Source organism: Octodon degus, unplaced genomic scaffold (assembly GCF_000260255.1).
Source record: "Octodon degus isolate 3935 unplaced genomic scaffold, OctDeg1.0 scaffold00162, whole genome shotgun sequence".
Lineage (NCBI taxonomy): Eukaryota > Metazoa > Chordata > Mammalia > Rodentia > Octodontidae > Octodon > Octodon degus.
Window position 1 is genome coordinate 285,260 of NW_004524738.1, and position 13,951 is coordinate 299,210.

General features: G+C 44.7%; 1 gene segment (V, D, J or C); it reads right to left on the reverse strand.

Moving 5' to 3' along the window:
* Positions 1 to 13,456: 13,456 nt before the first annotated feature.
* On the reverse strand, positions 13,457 to 13,951 carry LOC101589875. The segment is given in 2 exon segments: positions 13,457 to 13,779; positions 13,897 to 13,951. Coding segments are annotated over 2 exon segments (378 nt in total).

Genomic DNA, 13,951 nt, shown 5'->3' on the forward strand with positions numbered 1-13,951 from the left:
GTCCCTGCAACCCAGGTCTGATGTGATACAACAGGAACATGGCACTGCAGCTGTGCCCAGCCTGGTCAAACCCTTGCTAATTTGCATGTGCTCAGAGCCCCACCCACTGCCCCAGGATTTCTAAATGGGCTGCTGCCCGCTGTGCAGGAGTCATCTCCCTCAGGACACAGCATGGACAGGAGAGGTCTCACAAAGCTCCTGGGGCTCCTGCTGCTCTGGCTCCAAGGTGAAGGACCGCACTAGGGATCTGCTGGCTCTTTGGGGAACTCTATCTACACAGATATGTGTATTTATTTTTGTGTTTGCATTGTCAGGTGCCAGATGTGCCGTCCAGGTGACCCAGTCTCCGACCTCAATTTCTGCTGCTGTAGGAGACACAGTCACCATCACTTGCACGGCCAGTCAGAATATTTTCTATTACATGAATTGGTATCAACAGAAACCAGGAGAAGCTCCTAAATGGCTCATCTATGCTGCAGACACACTGCAACCAGGGGTCCCCTCGAGATTCAGCGGCAGTGGCAGCATGAGTGGGACACATTTCACTCTCACTCTTAGCAATGTGCAGCCTGAAGACGTTGCCACTTATTTCTGTCTGCAGTATAGTCGTATTGGCCCTCCCACAGTGATACAAGCCACGACAAAAACCTCCCAGGGAAGCAGAAAGGTGGGGCTGGGTTGCCCCAGCTGCATCTCCTCCTGCTGCACCTGCACAGAGGATTTTTCAAACACATGCAGCATGTGATGGTCACAGAAAGGTCTTTCTAGAGAAAGGCCACAAGGCTCCTCTGCATCCTGACATTGGCGTCTTCTCATCCCTAGTAGCACAAACTTGACCATGCCTCTCCTGCTTTCGCTGAGGACAGAATTTGGTGCACCTAAGGCTGCTAGGCTGTGATATCACTTGGGAATGATACAGTCATTTCTATCACCATCATTATATAGTCATAGAGAAACCACAATTCCAAACAGGAATTGCCTTAACACAGGCATCTGACTCCAAACAATGGCTATAAAAGGCTTAGAGGTACAGAAAGCCAGGGAAGTTAGTGCACTAAGTAGGGATTATGCGGTGCCCCGTGAGCACCTCTGCCCTATGGCACCATACTGGCTCCTAAGCCCTTGGGGATCAGAGCTGTCCCAAGAGCACTGGGATGTGTTAGTGTTGCTTTCTCTTCCCTGCAGTAACTTACTAATGATCCTTTCATCGCTGATACAAAATACCCCACAGGAGAACCTTAAAGAAGAAGGGGCTTCTTTGGACTCCCTTTTCTATTTAGTGTTAGGCTGGCTCCAACTCAGAAACAGGATGGCAGATGGACCTGTCACAAGCAAAGGCCTTCAGCCTGGAACACCAGGAAGCAGAGACAGGAGGAAGCAGAGGGAGGCGAGTACACATCTGCATCTCAGTAATGATGCTCAGAGGACTGCCCTTCCCTAGTGGAAAAGATGATGTCAAGAAGAAAATTCATGAAATAGGGAAGCTGGAACATATAAGGGTTCTATGCACTGACAATCTGAAGAGCTGAGGGAGACTCGTTCTGTGTTGGTCATAGAGATTTTGCTACCTGCCCATTTACTAGGAGCACATTGTCACTGTGACCATGGAAAGGTAACTGATGCTAACTTTCAGTAAAACAAAGATAGTAAAAGGCACTTACATGGTTTATCAATATTCTTAATTTTCCACTCATAGACAGAGTGGACCTACCAAGTATTCAGAGCTCGAATGGCCACCAAGAATGAAGATCTGTCCGTTTGCATAAGGCGGTTCTCCCAGTACTAAAATTTCTCATGCAGAGAGCATATTTCATACTTATAGAAAATGGTGAAAGACAAAGGTGATATAGGAAGGGATGATGCACAGTAGGGGGCGCTTCAGCGCATCAGCTCCCAAGGAGGAGGACTGGAGCTAAAGCAAATAGGGAAACAGCAAATATCTCTGGGAAATTGTAGCTCATGCCAAGGAGCTGGAGCTTGTGCACATCTCTTATTAGAGTCAATCGTCGTATCATGTGCTGGGGTCACTCATGCTAGATCCATGGGCTGCCGTCTGCCCAGAAAACAAGCTGTCTACCGCAGAAGAGAGAGAGAGAGAAAGAGAGAGAGAGCAAGTGAATCCTGATTATTTGGTTCTGTATCAAAGAAATAGTGGTTACTTCATGGGCTTAGTGGATTGGGTAAAATGTCCCCACTGTCAGAATAAGAGAAATTGTAGATGTATGCTATGTGGGAGATTTTTCTTTGCACATTTTAATTAAAGGTAATTAGAGAGTGAGATTCTCCTGTATCAAATGTTTGAGTTCTAAATCTACTCCCAAGTGTTTTTATGGGAGACGGGTAGAGGGACATACTCCGCAGACCTAAGAGACCTGGAAATAACCGAGAGGAGTCTGGAGAGATTGATCACAGCAAAGAAGAGTGCAGCTTCCCAGGCCTAGAAAAACCTGGAATTAAATCTCTCCTGCACGCTCTCCTCAGAGCCCCACCAGGAAGCACCAAGGCCTTGGTTCATTGAAGTAGTTTCAGCTTGAGTGAATCTGAGAGAATAGGTCACCTTTATTTCAAATAACAGTTTTTGTATTTTGTTCCAACAGCCCTGGGAAAATAACAAGAATGGGACTCAGGGAAAGCCTTGACTGCCATGAGGGTTCGCAATGCTCAGGTTCCTAAAGCTACACAGCATCAGGCTGGTGGAATTTAGGATGGACGAGGCAATCACATCAAACACCGAGTTGGTTGTGAGTCACAAGACAGTTGTAGAACAAATATTCCTGACTTAGTATGAAATAACATTTGATTAAGAATATTTTACAAATTCTCTTCACTTAACCTATACAAAGATAGGACCTATAAAGGACCTGCTTTTTCCCTAAAAATATATCTTTTCTAGAAGAACATGTGATTTCATTCAGGGACAGCATTTGGAACATTTTCTGCTGCCTTAAGGAGAGAATTTCCAACCAAAGCACACCATGCTCACTCCAAAGTCAAACAGCCAGTGAGAGCTGTGTCTGTCCTTCCCTGTGTTCCTTCCAAGTAGCCCTGTTATTTCAGAGACGAATCCCAAGCCTGTAATGGAGGTAGTGATGCAAAACAAAATGGGAGAGTACATTCATAACTACCAACTTCCTCAGCCCCACACCATGCTGATCTCAAAATTAAACACAGTCATTTCTGAGAATCTTTGTAAACTACACTGTCCAAGCCTTCAGAGGATCTAACAGACAGATTTCAGACTTGTGGGTAAGGATAACCCTACCAGACCATCTTCATTATTCTTTCTTGTCTCCACACTTTATCTCAATTGTTCTTTCTCATATTCTAATTAATACATCGAACTGTCCTGCCTAATGCAAAAACAAATGATGCCAATACTCTCCCCTTCCCAGGTGGACAAAGAATAAAAGTGTCTGACCCAAGAACAGGTTTGTGACCTAAGGAGAACTGTGCTCTTAGCTCTCTTTAGCATAAATTATTTCCTGTCTGTCTACAAACTAACAAATATGCACAAGGTTGAGATGGTACAGAGACCAGAAGGCAGTCACCTACTCAGTGGCAAAGGCTGTCTCCCACTTGTACAAGTTCACTGTGAGAGCTCTAACAAATCAGAGCTATTCACCCTCACGCTGCAACACCAGTTTGGACTGTCTTGTTCCCCCTCTGTCTCTTCGTACCCACAATGGGCACCACTGTGCTACATTAATCTCAGAGAATTCAAGCTCTATTAATTAATACTCAAGCTCTATGCCCTTACTCAAGTACATGTGCCATGTTTCCCTTATAATATAACATTTTATGGGCTCTAAAGATTTATAACGGAAAGGTGGTGGGTGAGAGGAGTGAGGTATTTTCATCCAGCCACAGGGTTTGCCATCCGCAGTGTCTTCCTTTTTCAGATCTCACTGGTACCACAGGTGCAACACCTTAACTTAAAGGAAGACAATTCATTTTGCCCTCCACTTTTTACCCATGGTTGGATGGCTGGGAGATAAAAACATGCTGATAGAGTGACATGGCACAGGGAAATGCATTCAGGCTATGACAACCTAAAAGCAGAGTGAAAAGAAGGATCCAAGGATGATTGTGTAAGAGGTCATGAACTGGTGACACTCCTCCGATAAGGCCTGACCTCCTAACAGCTCATTCAGGCTCTGAACACACAGTGGTGGGTCCACTATGGAGCAGAGCGACCCCATGATAGAATAAACCTCTAAAAGTCCTCCTCTGCATATATGAATTGTGCGGGTGGGGATTGAAGCAGCAAAGATAGTTCCCAGAAAACAACCCTTCTCTAAAGAAAAGAAAATTTCTGGAGGTAGATGCATGAGATTAGGAAGCTGGAAAACATTAGTGCTCTAAGAGACACAGAGTTAAGAGCAGGAGGGTACGAATTCTGTATCTCTAAGGGACATTTCTCAGTACAGAGCTGATTTGCGTATGACCAGAACACAGGCCACAGCCCTGAGGGCTTTAAAAGGCTGGTCTCTCCTTTTGAAGAAATCAGTCCCAGTCAGCATACATATGGCCATGAGTGTCCCTGCTCAGGTTCTGGGGCTCCCGCTGCTCTGGCTCTCAGGTAAGGAGGGGCAGCGCTGGGAATTTTCTTAGCACAGTGTGCTCTGTGCTGCTCTTCATCAAAGTCCTCTTGGAATGTGCTTTTTTGTGTGGATATTTGTTTTTGTGTCTCCAGTGCTAGGTAGGAGATGTGACACCCAGATGACCCAGTCTCCAGCCCCAATTTTGGCAGCTGTACGACACACGGTCACCATCAATCACTTGCCAGGCCAGTCAGGAGATTAGCAATGACTTAAGCTGGTATCAACAGAAGCCAGGAAAAGCTCCTCAACTGCTCACCTATGGTGCAGAGAACTTGGCATCTGGGGTCCCATCAAGATTCAGTGGCAGTGGATATGACACAGACGTCACTCTCACTATTAGCAGTGTGCAGCCTGAGAATGTTGCCACTTATTACTGTCAACAAAATATCATTCTCCCTCCCACAGTGCTGTACACCATAACAAAATCCACCCAGCGAAGCCCAAGTGTGGGGCTGGGCTGCCCCAGCGGCATCTCCCCCTGTGGCACCTGCTGAGAGGATTTTTCCAACATGTACAGCATTCGATGGTCACAGAGAGGTCATTCTAGGAAAAGGCTCTGAATCCTAACCATTGGTTGGGCTCATCTGTAGTAGCGCAGACCTGACACTGCCTCTCCTGATTTCACTGAGGACACAGTTTGGTTCACCTAAGGCACCTGGGTTCTGACAACATTGGGAACTTACAAAGTCAGTTATACTACAAGTATTGTGAAATGATGGAGAAACCAGTTTCAAGCAGGAGTTGCCCAGGAATTTTGACTCTAAACAAAACACATTGGAAGGCTTAGAGGGACGCATAGCAGACAAGTTGATCTTCTTTATCGGGATTCTCTGATGCTCTCACATTACCTCTGCCCTGAGGTGTCGGTCCCTAAGACCCTGGGGCTCAGACCTGCGCCAAAGCACTGGGATGTACTGTTGTTGCCCACAGTTGCCTGCAGTACCTTACTGATGATCATTTTATCATTGCAAAAATATCTTACGTGAAAACTTCAAGAAGAAGGGATTTATTTTGATTCACTGTTTCCTTCAGACCCAGCCCAAGCCCAGCGTATGAGTGAGACCTTCAGCCGTGCTCTCGGGACCCCCCGAACCCCTCCAGAACCAGCCCAGGCTTTGTAGATCTGCACCCAGTAAGCTGAGACACTTTGCTAGACTCAGATCTATAAAAGCATCCTTCCTCTTTCTCTCTTGTTTGAGAGAGGGGCAAAAGGTAACCGGGGTGAACTAGTCTGCCTGGAACACACCTGGTACATCAAAGTGAGGCGATCAGACAGAACTTAGCAGAACTAACTTAAACACAAATTCCTAATTTAATATCTGCTTAACTATATAGACATAATGATTGCTCTTACTGTCTAAAATACAAACCCACCAGTTACAAAAGTTTGTCACTTGCTAAATGTCGTTACCCATTAGTAAGGGGCCAGGGAGATGGCTCAGTGGAATAAGCGTGTCCCTGGCAAGCACAAGGGCCTGAGTTCAATCCCCGGTTCTGAAAAAAAAATCATTACCCATTGTTAGTTTTCCTAATTGTAGTTCTGTAAATACAAAACTATAACTACCTTAATCATAGAATCTCTCTTGAGTAGGAATTTCAGTAGGTGCTAAGGTTATAACCAACAAAGTTGTACACCATTGTTCAGAGGACAGTGCTATACAAAATGACCAAGAGAAGGAGCTAAATGCAATCTCAGGTCCCAAGCCCACCTAGAACAAGTGCAGAAGACACGAGCACAGGAGAAATTTGGAATCACACAGCTGAAATATCTGAATGAATAGTGTCTGAAGTAAAGAAACAACTGCAGAGAAGGATAAAGGAACTCAGATCAGAAATAACCTCTGAAATTAAAAAAAAAGACTCTGAATTAATAGCATCTGAAGTAAAGAATCAAATTCAGAAACATAGAGAGGAAATCAGATCAGAAATAATCTCTGAAGCAAAAAAAAAGAACAACTATAATTGATCCACTGTTTCATTCCATGTGAGGCTGGCTCCAACCCAGAAACAGAATGGCAGGCGTACCTGTCACAAGGAAAGGCCTTCATCCTGGGACAGCAGGAAGCAGAGAGAGGACGAAGGACATGGAATCAGGCCGGCTCGCCAGGCCATGCTGCTGGAGCTCACCCACTAAGGTCTGGTATCCCAACAGCACACTGCGCTTCTAAACACACGAAAGCATTAACGCACTGCAGACTACAGCAGCTCTACGTGGCAGAATATACGTTCAGATGCCCACCAGAGAACACACGACGCTCAGTGGGGACACTGGACATGTCAGTAATCATCTGACTACTGCCCTTACCTAACAGAAAAGAAAATGCTAAGAGGAAGATCCATGAAATAAGGAAGCTGGAAGACACGGGGCCTAAGAGGTAAAGATTTGAGGAGCTGAACGAAGCTCATTCTGTGTTGGCAAAAGAGATTTTAGACTACAGTACCTACCTATTCATTAGGAGTGTGTTGACACTGTGGCCTTCATAAAGTAATTAATGCTTCCTTTCAGTACAAAGAAAGAAGAGTAAAGGGAACCTATATTGTTTATCAATTTTCTCAATCTCTCCCACTATGCACATGCTAACACAGACCAGAATTCCGAGCACAGGAGGCCTCCACGAATGAAGCTTTGTCCATTTGCCTAGATCGGTCCTCTTAGCAATAGCGGTGCTCATGAAGACAGCACTTTTTGGTTGATCTTGTCTCTTTGGGACAGGGTCTCGCTGTGCAGTTCAGCCTGTCCTTGAGCTCACTTTGTCGCCCAGGTTAGTCTTAAGCTCACAATGATCCTCCCGACTCTGCTTCCTGGGTGCTGGGATTCCAGATGTGCGCCACCTAGCGGGAATCAGGGAGCACATTTACTACACACAGGAAATACACAGAAATGAAGGGGAAAACTGATAAAGGAAGGGAAGATTAGGGGTAGGGGGCGGTTCCACACTTCAGCTCCCAAGGAGGAGGCCTGCAGCCCGAGCAAATTTGGGAACAACAACTATCTCTAGGATATTTCAGCTCATATCAAGGAGCTTAAATGTGTGTGTGTGTGTCCCTTACTAGATTCATATATTGTCCCTGTCCTGGAGTCACTCATGCTAGACCCATGGTCTGCCTTCTATACAGAAAAAAATCTGTCTGTCACAAAAGAGAGAGAACAAGTGAATCCTGATAATTTGGCTCATGTGTCTCAGAAATAGTGGCAACCTCACTGGTTTACTGGATTTAGTATGATGTCCCTCCTCTCAGGCTCATAGTAACTGTGAATGTATTTTATGAAGAAGATGTTCCTTTATAGATTTAATTTAAGGATATTTAGATGGTGAAACTATGTTGGATTTAAAAAATGGACTCTAAATGTAATTTCAAGAGTGTTCTAAGAGTCCAGGGGGTGAAGCCATAGCTCACATGGAAGAGAAGACGTGGAAGTCACAGAGAAGAGATGGAGGGCCTCACACAGCTGAGGTCCTCCGCCTCCAAGAGGTAGGAAAACAAGAGCAAAATCTCTCCCACCTACAAATACCTAGCTGTTATTCACTGAAGTTTATTTCAGACTTTGGCCTCCTGACTGAGAGAATTGGCTCCCACATTGAGATAAAACTGTGGGAATTTGTTACAAAAGTGTTTGGCAAGGAACACAAATGGAGCAAGGGACACAAAAGGCAAACTCAGGCTGTTCACAGTCTGCTTGCTGGGCTTCCTAATGTTACGTGGAAAGGAACTGTTGTAAATGTTGTATGGTCAAAGAAATCCCATGAAACACTACATTGTTGAGTGAGTCACATAAATGTCATAAAATAAATGTTCCTGGCTTTTAGAACCACATTTGCTAAATGGCATATTACAACGTCACTTCATTTCACCTAATCAAAGGCATAAAGGAACTGACTATTGTCTAAAAATATATATTGCATAGTGGATCATGAGCAGAGTCCCAGGAAAATCTTGGGAATGTTTAATGCTGCACTTAGGAAAGAATGTAGGATTAGAGTTCACTGTGGTTACTACAAAATTAAATGGTCAGTGAATGCCTGGACTAAGACTTGAAACCAAGTCTGTCTGCCCTTGAATATATTCCTTCCATGAAGATACTAGATTTCAGAGATTAATGCAAGGCTTAAACAATAGGAGGAAGAACACAGCAGAATAAGCACATGAGATTGTATGTCTCTGTCCACACCGTGCTGATCACAATCCTATACACAGCTCCTTCTCCAGGCATTTTTTGTTTTTACAGAAATCAACTCTTTCTGAGCCTTCATGTGTTCTAACAGTTAAAATTCAAGATGAAGAGTGCATCTCCTGTGAGCCTGATTTATCTCTTATTCTTTTTATCCCAACACTCTGGCTCCATCTTCCTTACTCGTATTCTAAGTGTGTGTCTAATTGTCTGTCTGGCTACAAAAACAAGACATGAAAGTTCCCTCTGTATGCAGCTTCTGTGTGATCATACACCAAGATATTCTTTACCTAGACTAACAAGAGACAAGAGTATTTTACCAAGATCTTTTCTGCCTAAGGACAAGCCCTGGGGTAGCTCTGTTTATTATGAATTCCTCCATGAAAAGAAAAATTCTTTGGGTTGGGGAGATAGCTCAGTTGAATAAGCACTTACCTGGCAAGAGCAAGGGCCTGAGTTCAATCCCCGGTTCCGGAAAAAAAAAAAAAAAAGAATTCGGAATGAGCTAAATGCAGGAGTGTTGATTATTATGTTCCTTTCAAGAGGCTGTCAGAGGCACCAGCGGGACCTGCCAGTACAAGCCCAGGCCCAGCGTGGGTAAGACCCTCTTCCACCCCCTTTGGATGCCCCCCACCACTCTGCAGCATGCCACCCAGCCCACCCAGTAGGAATTTCTGCCACGTTCCAGGCACCCCCAGATCCAGTCCTAGCCCAGGCCTGGTGAGTGTGTGGGAGAGCTTCTGGCTACCCTGCGCCAGTGGGACCTGCCAGTCCCAGCATGGGTGAGACCCACTTCCACCGACTTGGGACACCTCCCACCACTCCGTAGCACCCCACGCCACCCTGCTCACTGAGTGAGAATTTCTGCCACGGTCTGGGGACCTCCAGATGCAGTCCTAGCCCAGGCCCAGTGAGTGTGTGGGAGTTTCCTCTCCCTCCTACTACACCTTGTCCCCTCCAGACTTGACTCAGGCCTGGCATACAGATGGGGTAAAACCCTGCAACTGCAATCTATGCAGAGAGAGTAGGGGACAGAACCACCCAGCTAGTCCAGGAGTAAAACATCTTGCCAGAGGGGCACAACAGGTTCACTCCCAAAGGTGGCAACAGGAAGGAGCTGAGCACAGCAGCCAGACCCAAACAAGGCACAACTGGATATATCCAACCTTTGTAGATCTGCATCTGAACTTCAGTAGGTGCTAAGGTTATAACAGCACCAAAGATCTACAACAAAGGTCAGAAGACAGTGCTACACAAAATGACAATGAGAAGGAGCAAAATGAAATCTCCGAACCCAAGCCTACCTGTAACAAGTGCAGAGGACACTAACACAGAACAAATTGGGAATCACACAGCTAAAATCAATGAATCAACGGCTTCTGAAATAAAGAAATGGCTGCATAAAGGTATAGAGGAACTCAGATTGGAAATGAAAAAAGAAATATCTGAATTAATATCATCTGCAGTAAAGAATCAAATGCGGAAACACATGGAAGAAACCCAGTGCCCACCCAGAACAAGTGCAGAGGACACTAGCTCAGCTCAAATGTATGAATTAATAGTGTCGATAGTAAATAAGCAACAGCAGAAAGTCATAGAGGAACTCAGCACAATTCTTTTCTGAAACAAAAAAAGAATTCTCTGAACTCATAGCATCTGAAGTAAAGAATCAACTCCAAAAGCATAAGGAGGAAACCCAATCTGAAAAAAAACATTGCAGTAAAAGAATTAATAATTGCTTCTAAAGAAGAAATTGATTTAAAAAAGAGATTAGAAAAATGACAGATTACTTGAATGAGCAACACAAGAAAGAAATAGATCACATGAAGCAGAATCAAAGAGATATAGAGGAATTTAAAATCTCAATCACAAGCTTGCAAAACCTTTTAATTGAAAGTGAAAACAGAGTTTCAGATCTCGACGCTGGTGCAGCTAGTGAAAAGGTAAGAAAGGATCTCTTAAAAACAACGAGGATGCAGGAAAGAATAATCCATCACCTGCAAGATGATGCAAAGATGAACAATGTGAGACTAATAGGCATCAATGAGAAAGAAGGAGTCAATACAAATGACATTTAAAAAAACTACTATACCCTGCCAAACTGTCTTTCAAGTTTGATGGAGAAGTGAAATACTTCCATGACAAAGAACAGCTAAAGAATTTCATGATGATAAAGCCAACCCTGCACAGGCTCCTAAAAGATGCTCTAGAGAGGGACCAAAGTGATCAGAACTCCACAAATGAGATCAGAAGCAACCAACTAAATAGGGCAAGCAATTAAACACAGGAGAAAAAGGAGTAAATGACAACAAGTAAATAACATGTCAATCATAAGTCAATATATCTCAATTCTAACCATCAATGTAAATGGACTCAATTCATCAATTAAGAGAAATAGACTGGCACAGTGGATTAGGAAACAAAATCCAACATTATGCTGTATACAAGAAACACATTTAATTCATAAAGACATTCATAGGCTGAAAGTCAAGGTATAGAAAACAATATTTCACGCCCAGTACCTCAGAAAAAAGCAGGTGTAGCAGTCCTATTCTCAGACAGTCTCAACTTCCAACCAAATGGAGCTGGGACAGATTTTACTCTCACCCTCAGCTGCCTGCAGGCTGGAGACTCTGCAGCTCTTCCCTGCCAACAGCATGATGAAGACCCTCCTCCACGGTACAGGAGCCATGACATCAACCCCCTGGAAAGCAGATGCATGAGGCTGGGCGGCCCCAGCTGCTCCCCCTGCTGCCTGCACCTGCTGCTGAAAATGATTCTCAGATTCAGGGCAGATGTGATGGCCCCTGCAGCGTCTTGGAGGCAGAGGCAGTGAGACACCTGCATATCCTGTATCTTTCTGTTCACTCCCAGCAGCATAGACATGACAGGGCCTTTCCATACTTCATTGAGAACAGAACTTGTCATGGATTTTTTTTTCTGCCTTCTTGGGAAATTATTTAATAAATAATTATTATTAAATAAGTATTAAGACTTTGAATACCAAACCAAAGAAAAGTTAAAATACAAATAGAACAAGACCCAACCTGTAACAATGTTCCAGAACTAAGCAACAATAAAAAAGTATTCAGTTTTTCTTACCAAGATTACTCACCAAATACAGTCCTGGCATACACATTTTACAACACGCTTCTCATCTGCAGGGAAAGGGGCCATGGCCGTGTCTAAGACAGTAGGATCCAGCGTGTCTGATGTGCTATACCTAGGCGATCCCTGGCTCTCTGAACTTCATTCCTAAGCACGTAGCTCCTGCAGGAGTCCACAGCATACATCTCAGACATCACTGTCTCCCTCATCATGTCATTCTTTCTCTTCTTCTAGCAGTTCATATTAATGGCTGGATACCAGACAGAAAGTTGGGAGGAGTCTGCCTACTACTGTACACGGGGCTCGCAAGAACTTTTCATATTTGGAGCATGTAGGTTGTTGAATCACTTGGAATTTATAGTGAAAAATAAATTGTCCAGCAGGCATCATGTGGAGGCAGGCATGGGGAACCTGACCCTAAACTTTAGCCATTAATTGACTTAGGGATTCCGATAGCCAAGAAGCTCATACTAGAAATAGGGATTCTTGATGCTTCCTCAGAGTGTCTCTGCTGTAAGGGACACACTTCTCCACAACTCTCACAACCCCTGGAATCCCCGAGTTGGGGTGACAATGGTGATCCTGCATTAGCCATCAGTCCTTCTTCATCTGCCTGGAAGTACCAGTTGGTATTGAGTTCTCCTGCATTGAATTCCAAATCTGATGAGAGAACGTATATTTGAGCAAGGGCCAGAAGATCTCAATAAAGGGTTGAGACGATACCAGAGTTGCTGATAACACCTGAGAGCGCCTTCCCTGTGCTGTGCTCCATCCTGCAGGAGATGTCTGAGAAGCTGAGTGGCAGTGACCACTCTGGGTCACTGTTTCCTTAAAAACTCACCACTGGGCTGAGGACACAGCTCAGCTGCTTAAGCACCTGCCCAGCAAGCACAAGGTTCTGAGCTGGAACTCTGATTTAAAAAAAAATCCTCACCATCAATGAGGGAGATGGTTTCTCATGAGAAGCAGTACCTTGGCTATGAACTTAATATCTTTTCCAATTTGGGGGCAGATGGCTGCTTTTATGTTTGTGTAGGGCAAGTAGTCATGTTTGTGTTTGTCACCAGATGTGGAATTTGCACAGTGAAGCAAAATTTTCCCGAATGCCCTTGTTTGCAACCTGAGCTGTTTGTAAGCAGGGGAGTTCATGAACTGAGGCATTACTGGAATTCCTAACAGGCCCATGATGCAACGCTGCTCGACCTGGAGTCTGCCTCCAATTTTGCAAATCACAATAGGAGGACTTAGCAGGTACCAACAGCCACAGTAGAATAGTGGAGAGTAGAGGCTGCTGCAGAGACACCTGACTGTCTCGGGACAGCTATCAGCATCAGTACCCTACCCCGTGTTTCTCACAGGGCTGAGGAGTACCAGATTTTAGTACATCTGTGCTCAATCCTCTGGGGAATGACCAGAGAATTTGCTACTTGTAGAACAAAATTTAAGGACAGCCACACTTACTTAGCCAGTGAATGACCATAGTATAGACACTAAAGCCCTGTAGTAAAGAAGAGTCTGCTTAGAAAGAAGAGTCAGCTGGGCAGCCCAGCCTCACACTTCTGCTTCCCCAGGAGGTTTATGTCATGGCTTGTATCACTGTGAGAGGGAGACTGTTACCCTGTTGGCAGTAATAAGTGGCCACATCTTCAGGCTGCAGGCTGCTGATGGTGAGAGTGTAATCTTGCCCTGATCCACTGCCGCTGAACCTCGTTGGGACCCCATCGTGTCGAATGCTGGCAGCATAGATCAGAAGTTTAGGCCCCTTCCCAGGTTTCTGTTGATACCACGCTAAAACACTGCCTATGTTCTGACTGGCCTTGCAATTGATGGTGACAGTGTCTCCTACAGGTGCAGAATGAGAGCTTGGAGACTGGGTCATCTGGATGTCACATCTGGAACCTGACATGAGAAACATGAAAACAAAAAGTCAGCATATTAATCACATTAGAAGAATTTTCCCTGAAGAGCCAGCACTGACCACAGTTGGATGGGCAATATGGACTTGTTTTACTTTACCTGGGAGCCAGAGCAGCAGGAGCCCCAGGAGCTGAGCGGGGACCCTCACGGCCAT